The sequence below is a fragment of the Cheilinus undulatus genome, linkage group 1 (assembly GCF_018320785.1).
Source record: "Cheilinus undulatus linkage group 1, ASM1832078v1, whole genome shotgun sequence".
In the NCBI taxonomy this organism is placed as follows: Eukaryota; Metazoa; Chordata; class Actinopteri; order Labriformes; family Labridae; genus Cheilinus; species Cheilinus undulatus.
Window position 1 is genome coordinate 15,472,252 of NC_054865.1, and position 24,877 is coordinate 15,497,128.

General features: G+C 37.7%; 1 protein-coding gene across 5 annotated transcripts in view; it reads right to left on the minus strand.

The window, feature by feature from the left end:
* Nucleotides 1–24,877, minus strand: part of LOC121507593 (multiple C2 and transmembrane domain-containing protein 2-like) — a 99,085-nt gene that overhangs the window by 4,082 nt on the left and 70,126 nt on the right. For all 5 annotated transcript variants that reach the window (XM_041784022.1, XM_041784021.1, XM_041784024.1 and 2 more), the window contains 5 exons: nt 24,101–24,220; nt 17,195–17,308; nt 8,532–8,573; nt 3,997–4,106; nt 3,641–3,750 (listed from right to left, as the gene is read on the minus strand). In XM_041784022.1, the coding sequence (XP_041639956.1) occupies nt 3,641–3,750; nt 3,997–4,106; nt 8,532–8,573; nt 17,195–17,308; nt 24,101–24,220 (496 nt within the window). The remainder of the gene's footprint in view (nt 1–3,640; nt 3,751–3,996; nt 4,107–8,531; nt 8,574–17,194; nt 17,309–24,100; nt 24,221–24,877) is intronic.

Genomic DNA, 24,877 nt, shown 5'->3' on the forward strand with positions numbered 1-24,877 from the left:
TTTCCACACAAACAAGTAAGAGGAGACTCGTGTTGTCCAAGAAAATATTGCCTCGAGAACCGCGGCCTGCAAGTGCCTTTTTCTTGTTTTACTTTCACTTTGCAGACAGAAAAACAGCATTTTTTACTCTTGAGGCAGTCAGACAATATCCATCTATCTGCACAGTTCTGAGAACAAACTTTAATTCATGCATCAAAAGATAAAAGCAAAAAGGTCAAAGAAGCTGAAAATACTGAAGGAAATACTCTTGTGACCATGTTTATGTACAAGAGAATGAGAAAGATCAAATTGAATTAAAAAAGAAGAAAGACTTTGCGAAAGATTCTTTTCTATCGGTCTTTTCAGATATATTTTTGTTCTATTTTACTGAAGTCACCTCACATATGGCAGTTAAACAGACATTTACATCTTTATTCTACTTTTGTGTTCACTGTTTTGCACCAAAGCATCAGAGTCCTGTATCTGTAAATGTAATCAGAAATAAACCAAAACTCTGATTTTATTCTCTGGTTAATTAGACATGTGACACAGCAGTAGACTAAAAGAACAGATAACATATTCACTACAAAGTAACATGTTTGAAAAGGTGCAGGACTAAGTCAACACGTATTTATCCTTCACTTTAAATCAACTTATCCTGACCCTAACCCAAATATTCTGAAACCTGTTGCTGCCAAATCCTTTATGGGCATTAAATTTTAGAAAAATTTCTCAGGTCAAACATCTGATATGTTCTCCTTTTGAAAATTTGTTATGAAATACAGGGTTTCGATGGTTCAAATATCACTATATTTTGTCTTTATTTCCATTTTACACAAAATGCCAACTTTTTAGGAAAACAAAGTTTCACCTAGTGTCAATACCAGAGGAAAATAAATACATTAACCTCTTAAAACCCAGCATGTATGGACATTAGGAGGACATTTTTTTTTATACGATAATACTTTGTGCTGTAAGATTTTTTAAGATAATTGTCCAAAATGTCCAGCGAAGTTGAATTGATCTGATTGAAATGTTGAGAAAATTTGCTGTGAAATTTTCATCTGAAATTTTAGTGAACGTGTTTTTATATTATGGGCAATCTGCTACTTTTCAAGTGTTTTTATTAAATTTTTGGGGTTATATTTATATATACTGAAGGGTTTCATTGAAAGATTTTGGGGTAATTTACTTTGATTTTCATTCCCATTTGTATTAGAATTTGGGAAATATATTTTGATGTTTTGTGGAATTTATCTGAAAATTTTCTAGCACATGTAAATATTTCATTTCACACATGCTTTGAATGTTTCTCTATTTTATTTTCAATGAAAATTTGGAAAATTGTTTGTACAATTTTGGGACTTTGACTGGGAATTTGGGGAGGGGGTCCAGAATTTTCATGGAATTTTTTAGATTTGTTTTTATGGCTTTTTATGCATTCATTAATAGAAAAGGACAGTGGATAGAACCTAGAATATGAGTGAAAGAGTGGAGGAGAGACATTTGGGAAAGGAGCCACAGGCTAGACTTGAACTCAGGCTGCCTGCATTCACGGGGTGTGACTTAACCGTTGGCCATCTGCTCCCCAATTTTCATAGACATTAGAGGGACTTTGTTTGGATGTTTAGGGGAATTTTGTATCTATCAGGGAATTTGGGGAATGTACTTACACATTTTTGAGAAATAATAATAATCTTAGGGATGATCTGCTTTTATTTGGGGGCATTTCAATTGAAATGTTATGGCTTTATGAAAAAGTTACACTGAAACATTAAAGGAATGATTGATCAAATTTTGGGGTTCTTTTTATGGGATACTTTTATAAATATGGTGAAGAATTTTAACAGACATTTTAGGTAAACCAAAGAGAGTTTGGTTCATGCTTGGTTTTAACACGCTCTTGTGGTCCATCTGCAGACATCTGTGGACATCATTTTTGGTAAAAACTAATTCCTATTCAAAGATAAGTCTGAGCTTTTAAACCTATCAGGTCCTACTGATCCTGAATAAGTGGTAGAAACTAAAAATGTATTCCAAACAAAAGCTCAGGACTCAGGAGGTTAATCAATTGATTTAACAAGAAATAACCATCTCCCCTCTTTCCTTTACCTGTGCAGTTTTGCTTTGTTTAGTTCAATTTCAGTAACTCATCCACTGTTTTAGCACCTGTGTATTTTCATTGTTTTTTAACACACAGTTTCTCAAGGTTAGAGTTTCTCCTAAAATTATAACAGTCTGCTCTGTTGAAAAACATGTTTGAATATTAGCTAGAAGTCATACATTGCTTTATTTGTTAAATTTAATGAGATCCATATTTCCACACGTGATTAAAAAGCTGTGCTAGTGAGTTCACATTATCCCACATTGTTAATAGTCATTATAACTCTGTTTGTCATGATTGTAATGGCTGCAGGCTGCTTTTGCTCCCCAGACTTTAACACATTAATTCTGCTAAGACTAAACCCCTGAACCATGTAAAGAGTGTACTGCTTCATGATCCAAAATGTACGCTCCCTCATGACTGCAATATTTTTCAAGGCTTCACCCCAAAGTGTCTTACCACAATGTGAAGTTAAGTCATGATATGAGCATTTCTAACAATTAGATAGGAGAAAAAATCTCTCTTAAAGGCAGACTGAACTGGTCACTGCTGGAGGCGGTGCAGCAACCTGACTGCTGACCAGCGGTGAGTTTTGAGCTTGATGGCACTCTATATTGAGGGGATTAACCCTACATGCTAAATGCCCAGAACAAATACTAGTGGCAAGCACAAAAGGCAGTTATCAGGAAGTGGCTCGACAAGGAACCATCAAGAAAGCAGAATAGATAGCAATCATTAAGAAACTATTTGATATGGAAAATGTCCTTTTAGTTAAGACTCTTTCATGAGAAATTTTTATGGTACTGGTCCAAATGTATAAGAGGTAACATAGGAAAATGGTGTTTGGTGCTTCTTATTACCACTACTAATTTAATTTGAGTTTATTCTCCTTGCCTTTCTGTGACTTACTCCGTTAGATTGCATAGGTTTGTATGTAAAATGTTCTGTAAGGTCGTTTATGAGACAAATGGGGGTCAGTTTGGCCTGAAGATAAGATAAACCGACAATGATAGTGACTCTAATCTTGAGACAGTGACCTCGACTTTAAACGTAATTGGAAAAAAGAGCAAATTGTTTTGTAAAAAGAAACAATAATTTAAAAAATGTGATCAAACTCTACCAGTAACTGTTTCAATACACAGCAACAAAAAATAGAAGCCTTAGGACCTGATGCTGCATGGGCAACAAGTTGAAAGCAAACTCCTGCACACTCTAAACTGCACAAATATGTTAGCAGCAAAACCCTTTTGATGCACGACAAGAGCAATCCAGACAGCAGTCTGTTGTTTACTTGCTGTAGATTTTGCCTATATGAATAAAGATTTACAGTGTTTTTTAAACATTTTAGTAAAATGCAATATTTCTGATTATTAAAATTATAATGTCATCTTCTTATCTCACGCTGTATGACAAAGCCTTGAAGTAGCTAACATTTTGACAACCATGCAGGTTTTGCAGTTCCTCATAAAGAGAGGATGAGCAACACTCAGCCAAAATGTAAGTGAACAGACACACAAACAGAGAAAAGAAGATGCAATGTGCAGTAATTAGACTTACCCCAAATTAAAACTATGTAGCGTATGGGGATGAAGTATGTGAGGATTGTTGCTGTGACAAAGATCAGAAAAGCCAGACCGGACAGGAACGGCACCGACCAGTTAAAAGTGCTGGAAAAATGAGATGATAACTCAATTTTACATAGAAATTACAACATAAGAAGGTTAAACTAATAAAATAATTGAAAACTGACTTTTCTGATTAACTAATATATAACAGAGAACTGGGTATTTACAAGAATACATAGACCAGTGCATTTACTCCTGTAGTGATGGTAAACATCTGAGGTCCCTCCAGCTGAAATACAAATGAATATTTAACAGCAGCAAGCTGGACTATGAATCTTTTATTCTTACTTTTTAATTCTCTCTCCAAAGCAGGCGATCTCGTCCAGCAGGGTCTGGAGGGTGATGATAGTTTCTTGGACCATGTGGATTTTCTCCATCAGCCCTCGTCTCTCCGACTCCTGGAGCAGAAAAACAAACAGAATACAAAGTCTGAAGTTTTTCAACTCCTCCACAAGAAAAAGGGAGCTTAACTTTCAACTCGTAAAAAAGGCTGCTGTCCAAAACCATGTACAGCGGTTTTCAAATAAAGCTGATATCAGCGTTTTAGTGCTAGGCAGTATAATGACTGGTCATTGATTTTCCTCTGCAATAAAACATTTCATGATTGGGAGAAACTATGTTTACAGCGATCAATGATTAATAAAAGTTCTATTATATTGTACCGTATCTTAACTAATCATCCTGTGTGTCTACTATATTCACCACATATATGTTTAAATGGCATATTTTAGGAATTAGAAAGTCTCTTTTAGTGGACGTTGTAAAGAATTTATTTTCTCAAGAAAAAAGCTTTGTGTTGGTTCCAACAACAGCCGCAAAAGGGATGATTTTTAAACATGCCGTTAATTAGACTCTATAGTTTAATGTAGAACTACGATAAAAAATAGACATTAAATACGTAGTCAACAGTGAGTTCAATCTCATTTAGCAAAACGACAAGGAAAAAGCCATTAATGTGCTTCTGTTTATATAAAATGTTGTTTTAAAGGGCTTTTGTAGTTGTCTGTTGCATCATATAATTTTGATTTCAAGCAGCTTTAAAACCATGCAAAAATTTAACAAAGCTTTTTGAATGAAAGTATCCTTCTTTAAACTGATTTATTAAGACAGCTATCATGAAGAACTTAAATTTATGATTTTGTTTAATTTAAACAACACAAATACCAACTGAAATCCATCAGCTCCTTTAACAATAAGATTTTATTCAGCTTTATCCAGGCAAACACATCTGAAAAACTCTCAAGGCCACAGCTTCGACTGCTACAAGTGTTAATAATAAAACCTTTCAAAGAGGAGTTAAAAACACTGAAACAGATTCTCTCCACACTGATAAGAAAATCTGCAAAATGTGGTTGAAAACACAGTTTTTTAAAAAAGACTTCTTGGAGTGAACGCTCTTTAAAAAGGGACTGGACTTCACATTATGGGGAAGACGAGCAACTGTTCTCAGGCTCGTCCAGATCCCAGGAGGACGGACGGCTTTAAAGTAAACAGAGGAGCTCAGACTTCAGACGGAGACACGGACAAATGTCCACATCAAACAGAGAGAGAGAGCGGAGGAGGACTGGAGAGAGGGGCTGCGGTCTGTGAGGGGGAGCTGCTGCGGATATAAAGAGGTTATTTAAAAGCCAAAGCCACGGTCCTCGTCACTTTCTCTGTGATACACTGCAAAAACTAGAGTCTCACCACTTGTCTTGTTTAGTTTTAAATCAAAGCATTGCATTACTCGAGATAAACCACACTCACCTCAGAGGTCCAGATAAACATCTTATTTGAGGATTTTATTAGCAAAAAAAGGCCTGCAGTGCTTGTTCTTTATTAGCAATATTTGCTATTGGGGAAAGCAAATTTTAATCATTCAGAGTCTAAAAAATGAGAATGCACAATCTGAATAAGTTAGTACAATTCATTTTAATGCACAGCAAGAACATTTTCAACAAAATAAGTGCAATGAGATATTTTTGACAAGAAATTGAACTTAAATGGTTTTTATTTTATTCTGTTTTTTTGCAGTGTACATTGCTAAAACTCAAATCTCAGCAAGAGAACTATAATGTTGTAATTTTCACTTAAATGTATCTAAACTTAATAAAAGCCACTTTAAACTAATTAGTCCAAATAAACGTCTTATATCAGCATTAACAAATGTTAAAAATTTTGATAGTGTTTTATTAGGAAATTGGGGAAACAGTTCCACCAAGGACGTAATCAACATTTTTTAAATGTTCTGAAATATGATGAATACACAAATAAAGAAACAGACACTCAAGTAAAATTTCTCTGCTGCATTTGCAGATTTTTTACTACAAACATTTCAGGCCTGACTTCACTTGAAATTACACGACAAAAACTAAGACTCAAGTTTTTGCAATGCATGAATTCGTTTGATGCCTGGAGTTAGGGCTGGGTGAAAAATTATTATTACTTATGAATCAGATTTGTGGAAATTGAGATTGATCTCAATTTCATCGAAAATGTACAAAAAGAAGTTCAAGCTACTGTCAGGAACTCTTAATTTTTGTTGGCTTTGGTGAATCCTGTGAACAAAATGATGAATCATTTATTTACATACCGATCATGTATAGAGTGGTATAAAAACCAGTGTTATCTTCATTGACTAAATTGTTTGCCTTTATTCCATGAGGAAGACGAGACAGAGACTAGCTAAGAACAGACTACTGATGATAAAAAGGGACAAAAACGAGACTTAAATGTCAGTGCTGGAGTGGTGGACCTTCAAAATCTATGAAATTTCTCCACTGTGTAGTTTGTGAAAACACAAGGACAGATTGGGTTGACAGTATTATCTCCCGTATACTTTATAGTAATTAAAGTGTTGATGGCCCATTAAGATGAGTCTTTAACAATTAACTTAGTTTTACAATATGGATAACACAAAAAGTGTGAAGAAAATAATTAGTTTAACTAAATATAAAGATTTAAATATGAGGACTTTTTTATGCTTTAATTCAGGAGGGAGGGCAGTGGAAAGAGTTGGAGACAGGGATCTGGGGTGACAACAACTAAACAACTAAAACCACTAAAACTTGACTAAACTGTGTTTCAGTTTTCGTTGACTTAATCTAGACTAAAACTTTCAAGAGTGAAAATGACTAAAATGGGACTAACCCTAAAAAAGTATTTTCATATAAAAACTGAGACTAAATTGATAACAGCTGCCAAAATAAGCACTGTCCCTTAAAACATCAAACTGACTTCAATAATCAATCTTTAATAATCAACTTCTTCTGTTTAAAATACTAATAAACAGTTTTGACGACATTCAAAAGCATCTCCTCTCTGATTTTCTGTATCACTAAAATTTACCAAAATGCAGTCCTTCTCCAATTATCGACATATGGAATTAATCACCATTAATCAATTACATGCCTTTAATTAACTGAGTATTTTTATTAACCAACTGACAGCACTAGAAATAACATAAAAATACTGAAATGACTAAAGTCCTCCTGAGGTCTTGTTTGCCTTTTAGGTCCCACAGAGACATCAGCATTAGTTTCAGTCTTTTTCTGAAGTCAATAAAAACTTTTAAGACCCTGAGTATCAATGTAAATAACTCCCCTTTTCCTGAAACTACACAGTGTAGTTTTAAAGACAAGTTCACAGCTACTTTAACCCTTAAAGGGAAATGTAGATTACATTTTATGTGATCAATTAAATAAAAGAAAAATTTTTCTGGATGTTTATTTTACTTGTAGTTTTTTAAGCTGTAAGGAAAATTGATTAAAATGGTAAATTTGGTTTGGAGTGAGAAAAAAAATCAGAGACTTTATTTTTAGGCTGTATCGCCCAGCCCTACCTGAGTAACATTAATACTGACTAAAATCACTAAACATTTTAGAGCATGAATTGTAAAAACTAAGAGGTGATTTTATTGTAAAAAGCATGCAGTAAGTACAATCTATGTGTAAACATGCTCTGACCACTAATAAAAACACTGACTGTAGCTTATACTAATATCAATCAGATCTTTTTTTGACAAGCTTTCAATGAATGCACAAGAAAACATCAACTTTTTGCAGTGTAAATGTTTTCTTTTGCTCAGAATCTGAGTGATCACTGGCTCATTGCCCTCCAGCAGTGGGAGGATGAGCCTGGGAAAAATACTACAGAGGAGATCAAACCTGCGATATTCCAGATGCACACTGACTATCAGTCCCAAAAAACACATGTAAGACAATTTACTCTCATCCTCGAGTATTATCCATCAAACCTACTCACTGCATTTAACCACTTCAGCCATTTCAGGGTCATGTTCCCACTGGAACCAGTATGAGAACCACTTCACATCAGGCCCACGCAGCCCATTCAAAACGTCTGCAATAAACTGCTGTCAGTGTGGAGAAATATTTCATCTCCTAAAAGCATTGTAACACTCTGAACACAAACTTTGCAATGAGCTTTGAAAAGGCATGTCTAAGTGCTGTCATTAGTTCCATATTGATGGTATTATATAGCGTGTTAAGCTCAGGAGCTTTCCCAAATGCAGCAGGACCTCCTTCCCCCGCCCCTCTATTAGCATATGAATGTGTGCTGACAAGTGGGAACGGGCTGCTGAGGTCTTCATTAAGCTCAAATGTCTTTAGTAACCGCGTGTTTACAAAAAATAAAAGAGGTGGCTGGCAGCAATCAAACTGCATCAGAAGATTTAGAGCTGAATAAAAAGCTTAAAGAGAGAAAATCAGAGATCAGATGCAGATACCTTTGTCAACATGGAGAAATAAAACACTTCTCTATCCATCAGTATATACATAAATATAAAGAGGCTTAGGCAACAAAGAACTCACGCTACAGGTACATACCTTCTCATCATCCTCCTCTTCATCCCCCACATCCATATTTTCCTGAAATGAAAAAGAAGATTTATCTTAAGCAAAAGACAATCAGTGGATGATTAAAAACTTATTATTGCATTTTTTTCTCGTTTGGGACTCTGTATGAACTTCAGCAGGGTGACAGGGTTTTCATGTGACAAAGAGCAGAGAGCAGCCGTGACCTCCAGGTCAGCCTAAAGAAACACGGTGGGACAGTTGATTGACAGGTCACGTCGGCTTCTTTCCTCAACAAACCGGGGTGACCTAAGGTGAGACAACTCACACCAGTGCACGAGTACTTAAAGATCCAGTGAAGAGTTTTTAACGGTTCAGCTGAGATTTAAAATGAGGACTCTTCATGACCCACAAAATCAGGACAGCTCATCAGCCACAACACTGACTACCTCTATACAGATTTTATATGACAAAGAGTTCAGCTGCACAACCCAAAACGGGACATTTTAGTGTTTTAATTTTCCAATGCAAACACTGTTAATGGCTGAGTCTTTGCAGTGGAGAATAAAATCAAGCAAACTGCATCTGACGCATGCACCAAACACAAATGGCAAAGAAATAAGACTAACCTATGTCCAAAGGGGTTGCCAAAATTGACACAAGGATCACAGGAGCTTTAAAATAGAATTTAATCTTTATAAAGAGGTTTAAGGTAGGGCTGGGTGATTAATGAAAATTTAGATCAAATCACAGTATGGCTTGCTGCAATTTTCATGTCGCAAAAGGTGCAATATTTCTTTAACCTGAAATCTACATCAAAATACCAGCTTAAAACTTTTTTTGCTGCAAAATATGTATTACATACCATGCTTCATTTCTGTATGTTTTTTTTACTTTGAACTTTTGAGAATGACATAAAAAATAATCACTCCTTTCAACGCAATTCATATAAAATTTGCAATATGAGTCAAAATCAACACAATTACTTTTTTTTTTTAACTACTGCAGCCCAAATTTAGTCTAACATTGTGTTGGTTAGAATATAGAATGATTTATTGCTTGTGTTTGTTGGAAAATACATAAGATGAGGAACTTAAGAAATAATTGCATATCATTGCAATTACAATATTGGGGGAGAAAACTCAATAAGAATATTTTCCCAAATCACTGAGCCCTAGTCAACTGGTTTACTTAAAGGACGTTACTCACAGTATAAAGAAGCTGCACAGAGTTTAAAATAAACAGATTTATTATGTGACCTCTTGATATTCCCCTATGGTCCTCTCAGCTTTTACCCTTTAAACTTGTGAATTTGGGTAGAGATGAGAATGGGCATAAACTCTCAAGGCATTAATTATAAATGTGTGCTTTCTACGTAGTACTGTCTTCATGACAGTAATTAAAGCAATACCGAGGCTATCTTTCAATACCCCGGTATAAGGTATTACTGTATCACCGCCCATTCCTAAATGTGAACATGAAAAATTAAGTTGTTGTCATTGTTTGTTGTAGCCTTTTTACAACTGCCAGAGGGTTCAAGCGAGCTAAGGCTCAAGTCAAATTAAAAAAAAAAAAAAAAAAAAAAAAGTTAGCCATGGGATTTTTTTGTTTGCCATGAAACAGGAAGTTTTTGATCATATCCATGATCGTATTTTACGTTTTGTTTTGGTGGTGTGCAGGTCTACTTAGTTTTGCAGTGCACTGTTAATTCCTACAGATGGCAGCAAACCTGATATAAGAGCATAAAGCTCATCCTTAAATTTCCACATACAGCGAACACGCCGCGAACTGCCGGCAAATCGTACTGCAGAGCACATCGCTCCCTCTCTAGTCTATCAGAGCATTTCCACAGCCAGCGCTCCAGACCGGCAGCAGCGTGTGCCTGGACCGACACTTTGCTCTGTTTCGTTCGAGATACGCTGCAGGTCTATTTTCAGCGCCGGCCGCTGCCAAACTGCTTCAGTATCCATCGATCAGAAACACAATACAATGCACAGACTCCCAATCGTAATTCATCAATATATCAACATTACGTCTCATCCTGCATCAAGAGCAAAGGGTCACCAAGAGGTCAGTGGGTCACAGAGCTACAACAGCACCATTGAAGAGGAAGAGTTAGCCTTTGGGAAATTAAGCCAAAGAATTTTACATAAAACCACAGATTCTTTAAGCAAACATGAACCTTTTAACTTCCTAATGTACTCATCCAATGGCAGAAGCAATAATATCATGGACTTATACCGGAAAGAATGACAAATTAACCCCAAAAGTTAAAATAGTCCGCTGTGGACATACTATTCCTGTGTGAACTAGCAGTTCTCCTGTGATCTTCCTGCTGGTCAGGGCTTGCGCGCTGCAGCGGAGCACTCTAGACTTCGCTTCCAATGGGCAAGGTCACTTGCCTTCGATCAGGGCAAACCTTGTGGTGCTTCGGTGCACGGCGCAGTCATCCTATGTGGAAATTGCGGGTTATTCAGTCAACAGGCTGCTCTTACTGCCTTTGATCAACAGCACTTCTTCTCAACTGGTCCAACCTCAAGACCCACCATTATCTCGTTAATGACAAAATGCAACCCAAATTTCTTACATCTTGCAATCATAAATAAATGTTTTTAGATTAAAAATAGGGCAGTTTGACTTAAATTGAACAAAAGATAAAATGAAATAAAAGGATGAGACAATTAGAATAAGAGCACATTGGGGTACGGATGGTCTCGTGGTTAGGTCATGCAGGACCAAAAACAAAGTTTGGGGATTTAGCGATAGCTGGGTAAAGTTTATTATGTTGACTGATGAGCAGCATACAGGTGGACAGAGTTGTTTTCAAGCTGACAGTTAAAGGTGCTGCATTTCATTTTAATGTGATTCACAAAGCTGATGACCTCACGACTTATTGGCTGACAGTTAAGTTGTATAATTATACTACAGCACACATCTGGTCTTTCCCACAGGCTCAGACACCAGGGTACTAACCATATCAGCTACAAGTATTAGATCAAACTCACAAATTAGTCTTTCTTTATATTATTGTTGGACTTTTTGCTATTTTTTGGATAGGACAGCGGAAGGACAGAAAATATAGGGGGGAAGACATGCACTAAAAAGTGCCCAGACCAGGAATCAATCCTTCAACCAGTGTGTCGAGGACTCCAGCCTCTTTAGTATATATGGGTAGCTGCTTAACCAACTGAGGAAAAACAGAGGCCATCAATGTCATTTTATTTTAAATTAGAAAACCAGATAATGATTGGTTGCTGATTAATCAGGGCATCTCTAGTTTGGTTATCCACCTTGGAAATACATCATTTGGTTCACTGATAGCACATACATAGCTCTGATGTAACATATACAATTATTCAAAAGTGCTTGTTCTTAACAATAGAAATAAATGTTTACATCAGGGTTTTAAAATAAATTGTCTACTCAAACACACTGCATGAGAGGTGAATTCTTGTCATCAGTTTTCAATTTATGAGGGATGAGAGCTCCAGCTCTAGCTCCGTCTGTTACTGGGCTCATTCAAAGTTATAGTGAGACAGATTTTGCAATAGTGAAACCACCTTTGGGCTTCAAAAGCAGCTCCAGGAACCAATGGGTGATGTCACTGATATTATGTCCATGTTCATATGCACTCTATGGTGTGAACTTCGCAGGTAATACTCAAGAAAATTCATCAAAAACTAATGGGTGGTGGTGATAAAGTTTATTTCCTGTGAGCAATGCAATCTTCTAGCACAGTATAAAAGTGCTCCATGTGCTCACCAACATTTCTCCTCCTCCCATTGGGCACTGTAAATACGTCCGATTACATGGACTATCAATATCAGGCGTGTTCTGCCTCCTGAGACGCCCCCACAAGCATCTGACAGAAATGTCCCTTTTTGGAAGGCACATGAGTTAACTTTTAGGGTCAGCCTGTCCTGAAAGTTTATCAAACTTTGCAAACATGTAGAAACGGTCAGAGATTTTTTTAAGCATTGTGGCTCCCTGATATTTCATTCAGTACCACTGAGCTTTTTGGGCCTTTACAGCTCCCTGTTGTTTTTATTTCTGATCAAATGTTTCCCATTCTTGACCTTCATAGCACTGCTCCTGGCCCTTCAAGATCCATTAAAAAGGCTACAATCCATCATGTCAAATACATTTATACAATAATATGTTTTCCCTACATTTATCAACATGGTTATAAAGCTGATGTGATAAGCCAATTTTTCTTGGGTGTAAGTGATAAAATAAACCTCTAACAACTTTCCTAATAGTTTATTTCAGTATTGATATAACTGCTTTTTATGTTCATAAACTGCAATTTTTTTATTGTGAACTGGTGATCTCATGAAAAAGTATCAAACAAAAAGCAGACAATTTGAAGAAAATGCCTGAGGCTCTGGGAAGTTGTTAAAAAAGCTAAAATTACTTGATGTATTGATTAAAGAAAACTTAATAGCCAAATATTTTTTAAACTGATTAATTGCTTCAGTCGTTAAACCAGCAGAAATTTCAAACATGTTGGTTCCAGCGCCTCTTTTTATGATGTTTCTGTCATTTCTGACATTAAATCACTCAAAGAAAGCAATTTGAAGACATCCTTTCAGGCTTTCAGAATGGTTTTTTTTTGTCACATTTTTTGACATTTTTTCATACCAACTGATTAATTAGTTTCTTGAAAAACATGATTGGCAGAAAAATAATTTAAAAATTGTTGCTCCTATTTCTCATTAATTGTCTTTTTTGACAAATTTCTGACATGAGTAGACTGTTAAAAAATCCCTAATTAGTGGTTAGTGGCTTCTCTTCTTGGTTGTAAATCAGCACATGCTCACCAGTAATGACTATATAACAGAGTACACTGTGTTGTGAGCATTGTTCTGTGTATATAATTTGCAGAAACATACAGTTTGTGTTGAACGACCATCAATGAAGTCAGTAAATACAGCTGCTGCTCCACACTGAGCACACACAAGATACAACATCCTTCTGAGTCTGTGATAAAGACAGGTATGAAGCAGGGGAGGGGGGCTTTGAATTGCAACCTTTACAAAGTGAAGGCCTTAAAACTTTTTTTAAATTTGACCAGTTAGATCAGGAAGAGGCCAACAGAGCAATTATAGCAAAAAAAAAAAAAAAAAAAAAAAAAAAGAAACAGAATTCACGTTGATGACTGGAAACAGAAAAAAAAAATACAGTCTTAGTGGCAGACAAAAACTGAAAATTAGTTCAGACTGTAATCACATGTTGCATTATTCTATTCAGTGAGTTTTCTATGCTTATGTATTATGTGTTATTTTATTATTATGTGGCTAGGTTGCAGCTGGTTGCTATGGAAACAAACCAGCTTTAAAACATTACCACAAACCACAATCTGTGGTTCATGAAGCTGTTCTTTATTGCAGAAAATAAAAAGCTGAGAATGAACAGAGGATGTCTGGGCTTCAGTCCAAGGAAAAGATGAACAAAGGAGATAATTACGTTTATTTTATATTTATGTAGCACCTTTAATAACATGGGTTCAACATGGGTTCTTTGTCATACATGCAAAGGCTAACATTATAAAGGAAGCATAAGAATCAAAGCAACTCTAAAATAATCTAAACAAATAAAAACTAAACAACTTTTGAGCCTCCATTTTTAACGTACATGCAGACTTCATCCAGCAGCCTTTTAGGACCATAGGAATGTTATGTTGTGTCATATATATAATATGATATGTCAATTATCATATATCAAAAATAAAAATGTGCTTATTTTGCATTGACAGTAGGAAACCTCCCTAAAGGGGCCCTATCTGAGATTCAGTGCAGGGGAAAATATGTTGGTATATTTGTGTTTTAATGTATGCTTATGAAGTGTTCTGAATTCTTTCAAAACTCATCTCTTTTGGTTTAATCACCGTGAACTGGAGGACAGACGTGTCAGTACTGTATGTTTTTAACATTGATTTACAAGTTAATCTAGTGTTTCTAGCGCTCAGCAGCCTATGTGCTAAAATGCCTTGGGACTTTATTGTGTTTTTGCGGCTCTCTAAGTTTAAAATACAACCCCAACTCCAAAAAAGTTGGTTCTGTGTAAAATATAAATAAAACAGAGTACAATGATTTGCAAATCTCATAAAGCTACATTTTATTCACAATTGAACATAAACAACATATCAGATGTTAAAACCAAAACATTTTACCACTTTGTGAAAAATATTAGCTCATTTTGAATTTGATGGCAGCAACACATCTCAAAAAAGTAGGGACAGGGTCATATTAACCATTGTGTAGCATCTCCTCTTCTTATAACAACAGTCTGTAAACATCTGAGAAGTTAGGAAACCAGTTGCTGAAGTTTAGGGAGAGGAATGTTGTCCTGTTCTTGTCTCATGTAGGATTCTAGCTGCTCAACAGTCAGTTTGGTTTTTTTTTTGTTTTTTTTTCGTTGTATTGTGCTAAACATTTTCTATTGTGAAAAGGTCTGGACTGCAGGGAGGCCAGTTCAGCACCAGCACTCTTCTGTGGAAGGATGTGATGTGGAACAGATTGTCTTGCTGAAATATTCAAGGCCTTCCCTGAAAGAGACAATGTCTGGATGGGAGCATAGGTTGCTCTAAAGCCCATTATACTTTTCTCAGTCTCGATAGTGCCTGTCCAGATGGGTAAACTGCCTATGTCACAGGCACTAATGCAACCCTACACCGTCAGAGATGTAGACTTTAAAACTGAGCGCTGATGACAAGCATGGATGGTCTCTCTCCTCTTTAGTTGTCAGGACATAGCATCCATGGTCTCCAAAATTATTTTCAAATTTTTATTATCTGACTGCAGAACAGTTTACCTTTTGCATCAGTCTATTCTGAATTAGCTTTGGTCCAGAGACACAGCCGTGTATCTGGATCATGTTCACATACAGATTTAACTCATATTTGTTGATGGCACAGTGAGCTGTGTTGACAGACAGACAAGAATTTCTGGAAATGTTCCTGGGCCCATGCAGTGATTTCCAGGACAGAATCAGGCCTGTTTTTAATGCAGCGCTGCCTGGGGGCCTAAAGATCAGAAGCATTAAATACTGACCTTCAGCCTTGTCCCTTGCTCAAAGAGACTTCTCAAGATTCTCTGTATCTTTTGATGATATTATGGACTGTAGATGATGGAATTTTCAAAGTCTTCACAATTTTACATAGTGGAAAAGTTTTCTGAAAATGCTCTACATTTTTGGACAGTTCTTCCACAGATTGGTGAACCTCAACCCATCTTTACTTCTGAGAGACTCTGCCTCTCTAAATTCCTCCTTTTATTCCCTGGTCATGTTATTGACCTTTTGCCAGTTTACCTAATCAGTTGCAAAAGTCTTCTCCAGCTGTTTTTAATTATTACCACCTACTTTTCCAGCCTTTTGTTGCCCTGTCCATTCATTTCTGAGATGTGTTGCTGCCAGCAAATTCAAAATGAGAGCATATTTTTCATGAAATGATAAAATTTCTCAGTCTCAACATCTGGTATGTTGTTAAAGTTCATATGGGTTTGTGAGATTTGAAAATCATTGCATTCTGTTTTTATTGCACGCCTTACCTTCATGTGTCCTAAACATACTGTCAACCAGAGTTTATAATAGTCAACATGTGCTACAGTGTTTTTTTCCTGTACATATATATTTTTTTTATATTTTATGCAGCTGATGCTGTGAATATTATTCTGCATTTTATTAATTTAGGATCATTACGTACCAACAACTGTTGTCACGCAGATCAGCTGTTGAAGCCTATTCCAAATTGTAAATTGTGTAATGCATAAAATGTGCAGCTAAATAATACTGATATAAGATCAGGCACTTGTAAAGAGAAGCTGTAGGAGGAAGAGATGAAGCACTGTGCATATGAAGAGAGCTGAGGTGCGCACACACACATAAAGTAAAATAAAGTCATCTTTGAACCTACGCTGCAACTAACTGACAGAAAAGCATTATTAATGATGCGTCTCTGTCAAAACTTTGATAACAATGTCATACACAACCTCTAGTTTTCACAGGTGCAGAAAAAAGTCACACAGACCTTTAAAAAAAATTATCACTCTAAATTACAGAGATGCAGATTCACACAGGATTCCAATTACCTGTGGACCCCTGGGTGTGCTGAAATATGGTAGGTATTTTGCTCTGAAATTTTTACTCCTTAAATTACAGACATGGTGATTGGCACGGGATTAAAACACAAACATCCTGTGGTTATTCCAAATTACCAGAGGTCCCCAGGTAATACATGTCCAGCATGAAAAGGGATTTTGTTTTAGTAATCATGATGCCTGGTGTTGATTCATCATTAGTCACATATTTACTGTAAGTTGTCAGACAAAAAATACTGTTTTGCTATTAATGCAAAACGGAGCACATTGTTTTTCTTTAGCCTTGCTGAGCCCCCCTGTCGTCACTTCAGCCCCCCCAGGGGCCCACTTTGCAAACCACTGACCTAGCAAATGTGAGAAACCCTTTGAAAGTGAGGTCGTTGGCACTGCCAGGACATAAAGCCTTTACTGAACACAGGACCAGAGCTGTTGAAAGTTTTGTGCCACTGCCATCCAACCATTATCAGCACTGAAACAGTCTCTGACAGCAGCTTGTCTCTAAAATCGTCTTATGTATAGCAATGAAAGCAGACATGATGGTGCAGGATTATCTGGCAGAGTGTCAGGTTGTAAATACAGATAAAATCAGATGCTCACCAGATCCTGACTGACATGACCCGACCGGATCTGGAGGTAGTTCCAGGAGATGAGCAGGACCAGAAAGAAGGGCAGCATGTAAAACTCCCAGTACCACACTGTGACCACAAACACCTGCAGGCAGAAGAGGTCAGAAGTCAGATATCAGTGAAGGCAGACACGAGGGGGCCAGGAGGATAAAACAAAGTGCTCTTCATTAAGACATTTCCAATAGATCCTGAATCCCTGCCGGCTAAAGGTCGATTCCATCTGCTATTGATTACACAAGCACTGGTCAAGCTGATGAAGGCTACCCCACCACTATCAAAGCCGTGTTCCTGCGTACAGTTACTCTGCATATGCTGTGCGGGCCGAGCACACGGCTCAGCTGGACCTGCTCGCCCTTCACCCCCCGCATATCCACTGACATTAAGCACGTTAGTCTAATTGCTCTGCCTCTCTCATCTCGTGTACATTAAAGACAACCACGCAGCCACAGGGAGCCTCTGTGTGAATATGTCATTAGCATCCATAATGGCACTTGTGATGCACATTCCACCTGTGCGTGGCTCAGGTAAAAAGGATAAGAGGATAAAGGGGTATGGCTTGTGATGTCTCTAAATGGAATGATAAAATAATCCTGTCAGAGAGGCAGCGCCGGCCAAAATGGCAGCAAGCCACAAGGCGTGGGGAAGGGTTTTACTGGTTTTTATACGCTAATAAAAATAGAAGTGAACATCTGGTAAAGACATCACTCTCCTCTGAGGCACCAACTGACATAAAAGATGGCAGACGCCCCCTCCATCCGCCGCCACCGCCACTACCAGCACCAGCTTTAATGTGCAAAAAGCCAAGCTTGCTCTTGTCTGTGTTATCACAAGCCAAAGCAGGGCCTGGGAGAGGAGATGAAACCAATTCCTCACTGAAAGGGTTATGTTTTATTAGTGAGGACTTTGTAATGACTGCGAAAGCCGGGACAGAGGGGAAAGCCAAGTCACGCTTCGGTGGAAACGTATACTCAGGCCGTAAAGATTGTGATAATTGCAGCCCATTTCAACTTGAGAGGCATTACACAGTCTTTGACAGCAAAAAGGGCTCTGGAAATACAATCCAGATCAGAGAGAGAGAAAAATGAAAGGCTACCTAATATTAGGAGAGCTACTGAACTGGAGGGTAGCACATTTTTAGAGTGTAGCAGGATTTCCACACTAATGCTCGGAGGAAGGGTTTGCATGGCACAGCTGTAATCCCGAGAGCACAGAAACCACCGACATCATTCAGTCCACTCTTTGTTTAAAAGTCAGACTGTGTTACTTTTACTGGACACCAATTATCACAACCATTAGTAGCACTAATGAAGCATGATGAATATTGTAATGCAAAATTAGAACACTTTAGGATGTAACAAAACCTGGAAAAACAATTAAAAGTCATTAAATAAGGAAATTTTAAAGAATCTGGCAAAATTATTATATAATTATTATAGCATATAGCAAACTCTACAGTCAACAGAGGGAGAATCCTGTAACATGCATAGTTTTTGTAAAAAAAAAAAAAAAGATATTTAAAAAGAAAAAGAAAGGGGGATTTTGCCTTTCTATGTCAGAAAAAAGGATATAATCGTATCAAGACCCTAGTAGTGGGTCGTAGTGAGTTGAGTCTATCATCGTATCCCACTAATGTCCAGCTGATTAGACACGTAAAGAGCAGAGAGGCTTAAGTTAGCTAAAATAAAGGCTGGCTCAGACAACTGATTTCTTTGCAGCTAAAGTCCAGTGTTGTCTTGGTTGTGTCCTGTGTTGACAGCCTGGCCACACAACTCCCAACCACTCATCATATGCCGACGTCACCACTGTCTCTGCTACTGTGTGGGAGTTCACAGGTCATCAGGGGGGCGAGTCAAAGAGAGTGAATCATAGAAGTTCTCTATGCAATGTAAGGGGTCTTATGCTCTGACAAGAAGAAAAAACACAAGAAACAAGTATGAACTCTTCCTGAAGCAACAAGAGGAGGAAAATATGGACTAGGCCTCCAAATAGAACTTTAGCAGTGAATGCGATGAAATGTCAAGAAAAATCACTGCATGTGCACATAAATACCCGGAGACATGGGGACTTGTTTTATACCACTTTGGTGAATGGTGGTACTAAGATAAGAACAAATGCTTTCCTGTTGGTAGGCATCAGGACATGCCTCGTTGACGTTAGGTCAGGGTGTGAAACTAGACAACAATACAAGAAAAAATCCTGACATGCTAGTTTTGTTAAATCATAATCCTGGGGCAATGTCAGCTCTTTCTGTCAAAAGGTAATGACAAAACTGCTTCTGGAAAATGTAGCTAACTACATGTTTAATGACATATATTTTCCACCCCATATTACCTCTTTACTGCTAGTCGGTGTGTATGTCATGAACAAATTTTGAAGTGTGATTCTTGAGACAAACATACAGTTAAAGTGAGACTAATGTGAGGATTCTTAGACAAGCAGAAGCAATATCTCCTGTTGGCAAGGACCCTTTAACTTGAGTCAAATTTCTGAATTACTTGAAAAGTTGCACAGTTGTCATTCAGTGTAGTATAATGCATTTTTTTTACTGGAGCCTCACAGATTTTTTTCTCTCTTATTAAAGATTAAGACACGTTGTAGAATTATAGATATGGACAGGATGCAATGGTGCACTCACATCAAGATTGTCACATTTTTATTAGGTGTTTTAAAACCATAAAATTGTTTACTTTTATGATCAATAGTAACAAGGAGCTCTGAAACTGTATAAACTACATCTATTTAATAAGACACGTGCTGTGCTATACTTCTACACTAGTGTATGGCTTCTCATGAAGCCCGTCAATCAGATTTCTTACTTCTTTCAACAGCAGACAAATAATGTTGCTTGCTGTCAGAAAGCTTTATTTATCCCTGATTTAATCAACTCTTCTAAACTGCTAAGAGAGAAATAATTGAAGGCAAGGCAAGCATGTTTTATTTTTAAAGTACACTAACAATCACACTACAGTCACGTCAGTGTACATGAACACTGAGATGATTCAAAGTGTTTTCACAGTGAAGCATCAGCAGTTTTACCATAGGGCAAAGTTTGGCAGTTAAATAGGCCTGGGGCCTTTGAGGGGCCTCAAGATATACTCATCCTAGGTGTGCCAATATGAAGCTTATGTCTAAAATTCATACATGGAATTTATATAAGTGGCCAAGAGTGAATAAAGGAGCATTTAATTGTTTGTCATCCAAAAAATGTCCCTGGGAAGGACCCCTGGCCCCAACAGCAATGGCCAAGCCCCCAAAATCCCCAAAATGTCCTCAAATCAAGCAGATCATAGTTAGGTGGAATCCTACAGACATAATGAGACAATAAATTGTTGGATTACTGTGACAAATCAATCAGAAAATCCCATGACAAAGACAAGACTAGCTCAAAATAGATCTTTGATGACTAAAAATATGTTTACTTTTCATCAAGCGGACTAATGCAAAACTGAATTGTATTTTTTGTCCGTTTTTTAAAATCCATTATATTTCTCCACTGTGGGTAAATCTGCCAAAATACAACACATCTGTAGCTCTTCTGCCTCTCAGCTGTAGACAGCAAAGACCACAGTTTCCACAGAGTACATAGATCAACACTAGTATGATTTGGCACAAGATTCAGGAAAAGAGAATAAATCTTTTGACTAAAAGGAAAGACTGAAATGTAATCACTTTTTATGGATCAAAACTGGACTGCAATATTTTGAATCTTTCTCAACGAAAGCTTGACTAAAACTATGAAGGGCAGAAATGACTTGAATGTGACTAAAACTAATGAACATTTTGATCTTAAGATGAAGACTAAAATTAAAGGTAGATCTCAAAATTAACATTATTGTGCATGTTAGACGGTATGCAGGAGTTTGTTATTTCTACGGTATTAAAACAGATATCAGTATCATTTGATTTTACAAGAATATCATCTATGTTTAAGATTCTGGTATTTTGACAGCCTTAATTCAACCTCGAGAAGCTCTAAATTCACTGATACAGAATTCATGGAGATGCTCTCTGTCTTTCAGGAGCGGTTTGATGTTTTCAGTCACTGTGTGCAGCAAGGGTTACACCAGCCTTTCCTAAACAGACATCTCTATTTTCTTTTCAAGTATTCATCTCCTAATTGATAAAGTAACATGTAAGTTATATCCTTTGTTTATTTTGTTACTTTTTTACTTTGAAAGCACATTTTACCAAGTATTCAAGTATTTTATGATTATTTACAGTTTGATTCTAATTTTCAAAGTTATGTTTGTGGTTTTTATATGATTTTATACGAGGCCCTCCTTGCAGTCTCCAAACAGTGTGCCTAGGCCCACACTTTGGGATCCACTGGTTTACACCACAAGGCAATCGTTAGTAGGAAAGAAGGAAGAAAGTAATAGAGAACATGGATTCCCAACCTTATTCCATAGAGCTCCCCTACTCGTATCTAAGAAAAGCCCACCCCACCAGGACCCACTTGAATTCTCAAGTTTAGAAAGTTGATTTACGGGGCGCAGGTGGCCCAGTGGTTTGGGCGTGCCCCACGTGTGCAGACTGCCCAGGTTCGAATCGACCTGTGGCCCTTTGCCGCATAGAGCAAATGCAGTAATATTGGATATTTACGTTATTCATAGTTATCGTCATAATCTAGTACCTAACTCTTCTGTTCTGTTGCACCAAATTATCCATACATCTTGATCCACTTATAACATTTTATTCCCATTACCATAGAAATTCTTCTTGCAAGGCGTAGATAACCTAGCAGTTAGGGTGCATACCAAGTACGCGGGTGGCCTGGGTTTGAGTCTGACCTGTGGCTTCACAGGTCATTCCCTGCTCTCTCATGCCTGTTTCTGACTCTATCCACCATCCTTCACTCTGAGTAAAGACATAAAAAGCCCAAAAATAAATCTTAAAGAAAATGAAATCCTTCTTGCACTGTCCCATGCTAAATGTTACTACACTGTTGTTTCTCTGAAACTCTGAAATTACAGGTTTATTGTAAATTCCTCTAAAATTGTGAGTTTATTTCCTTGTAAACATACGACTTCATAATCTCCAAAACTGTAATTTTTTTCACTAAAATTTAGACTTTTGCTCAAAAATAAATGGATTCTCGTCCTTTTTTTATTTGTATTTTTTTGTGTTGCCCACCGTTATACATTGTACTTCCAATCACAGTTTAAAAAAATATACACATGTACATATAATTTTGACATTGTTAGAGCACATAAGGTCCCGTGCCTCCCCGCCCCCACCTGCACCCCCCCCCAGGGGTGCCCAGACCCCAGGTTGGAAAACACTGAAAAAGAAGGTGCGACATAGATGAATAATTATCTCTGTCCTGGCCTATCAACATTCAAACAATTGCTTTAAACCCACCTTTTTAATACATTTTTAATGTTAGTTTGTGCTGTTTTACATGCTTTTGATTATATAACCTGAGTGTAAATGTTGAATGCTTGTTTTAACTTATTTATTTTATATTTCTTAACTTTTGACTGATGTTAAGTGCATTTGAGTACATGAAAAGCTGTAATATTCCGTATCTTCTTAAACTGGGCTTCTAGATATTTTCTTTTTTGGGAGAGAAGGCAGAGACTCAAATATTTTGACAGCCCGTACATTTTAAGTAAAGTGCCCCGACTGAAGCACTCTGCATGAAGGTGTGTGACACTCGGCAGATGTTGCAGGTAGATCGTCTCTGTCCTGTCATGTAGAGTGAAGCTCTGCTCCATCACTCTCATGTGGAGATATTAAGCAGCCATTTATTTCTTCTCACTGAGGCTTGAAAAGGCAGGAAGTGTGAAAACATGAGTACAGATGGTACTGTCTTTCAAACACTCAGATGCAGTGGGAGGATGTGTGTGCGCTTCTATGATCTGAGCCTGACTGTGAGTGTGCGTGTCTGAGCTGTCAGGCAAAACAACGATATTATCCATAATATTTATCAGAGGGAGTTGGGTATTTTTCTCAGTCTTAATTTAAAGAATGGTTTGCCGTCAGTGTGTTAACTGTGGTTTTAATATTTTTATTGAAAGCAGTTTGTGATTAAAGCATGCTGACCCCTCATGGCACAGTTTCTGCTGGTCCAAGTTTTCCTAAATTACAAATGCACGGCTCAGAGCTAAATAGTAGCTTCTGTTCAGATAACAGCTCTGTGCAGCAGCTCCCATTTTTCACAGCAAATTGAACAAACTGTGCTATTGGCCGGCATACAGTATCTGTTCACCACTCTGCCTGTGTCAAAATGCTGTGCAAAACTATAGTGCCATCTACAGGATGCATGCTGCAAAAACAAGAAGAACTCTCCATGACCTTGATTGCCTGCATAGTTAATGCACAACTGGCTGTTTGGTTTGATTTAAGCAGGATTTGAAAGTGAATAAAGCCAAAAAGATCAGCACCCATTCCTCTGTGCGGTTTAGAGACAAGGCCTGAGAGACTTGTCCCGTGTTTCTGTCTTCACACTTGCTTAACACTTGTTTTAAACAATGGCTGGATGGAGAATAAGCCTTATCTCCAAAGAGCCTTTTAATTGGACTTCTGTCTGCATAATGGGGTCTAAATCAAACCGAGTACAGATTGGACAGAGGGTTAATGAGTTGTCAGGGAAGTCGAACAAAAATAGACTCTATCTCATCTCCACTGGGACTGTACCCGCTCCAGCTGAGGCTTAACTCTGCATCCACGAGACACGCAACACTAAAAAGCGTCCACTCCAACACAGAGTGAGGGCCAAGCCTGCATTTCTGCTGAGCCCAACACCGCATTGATTAAGATTCTCTCCGGGAGAGTTCAGGCAGGGGCTGGCCAGACTGCGCCTGTCTTCTGCAGCTTGGAGGGAAAATAGAGAGAAATGCAGATAGTGTGATGATAAGCAGTTAAAGCACATCACCAGGAAGGCTAGCAGGCTCCTCTGAACGTTCTCCCACTGGAAGCAGCTTTTGATGTACTGCAGCGTGGATATGATCGCCCTGTACAGCGTCTGAACACGCAGCACGTTCCTGGCCAGCGCCTGAAAGACAAATTTAAAAACATGCATGAATATTACAGCAGTTGTGCACAAACATGGATTAAAGTGTTCCTAATGGTGTGTGTGCATGAGAAATGTATTCAAAGCAAACAGGAAAGTGACACAGTGAAATAATGAGAGTAGCCGGTATGTTTTGGAGTGAGCCACTATGGTCAGGTCGAAAAATGTCAGTAATCTGACCTGATTTTGTCAACTGACACTCTCAACATTAAAACAGAGGGAAACGCTGCACGTTACCATCCCAGTGCTCAGTGTGTAAGCCAATTTCAGCATTAGCGAGCGATGTATTGTCTGACAACAATGAGCCTTTGTAGGGAGTACAGACAGTCAGGCACCCTGTCTCGCACCCTGTCCTGCACACTGTATATCAAACTAATGTAGCAGAACAGCGGACAAGAACTCTGCACAGTCGGGGTCAATTAAAGCCCGATTCAACAAAATCAGGCAGAGGAAAGACTTTGCTCCCTGCAGTCGATGCTTTTCAGGAAAAAGCAGAGCAGAAATGTTCACGCTTACTTCAAAAACAGATTAACATTATTTCTGCAAAGGTATGTATGATCACTTCTTTATCTGACTCTACGTTTTCTCTATGATTGGTTTTCTAATTATCCATACATCACAGGAATATTGTCAAAAGTG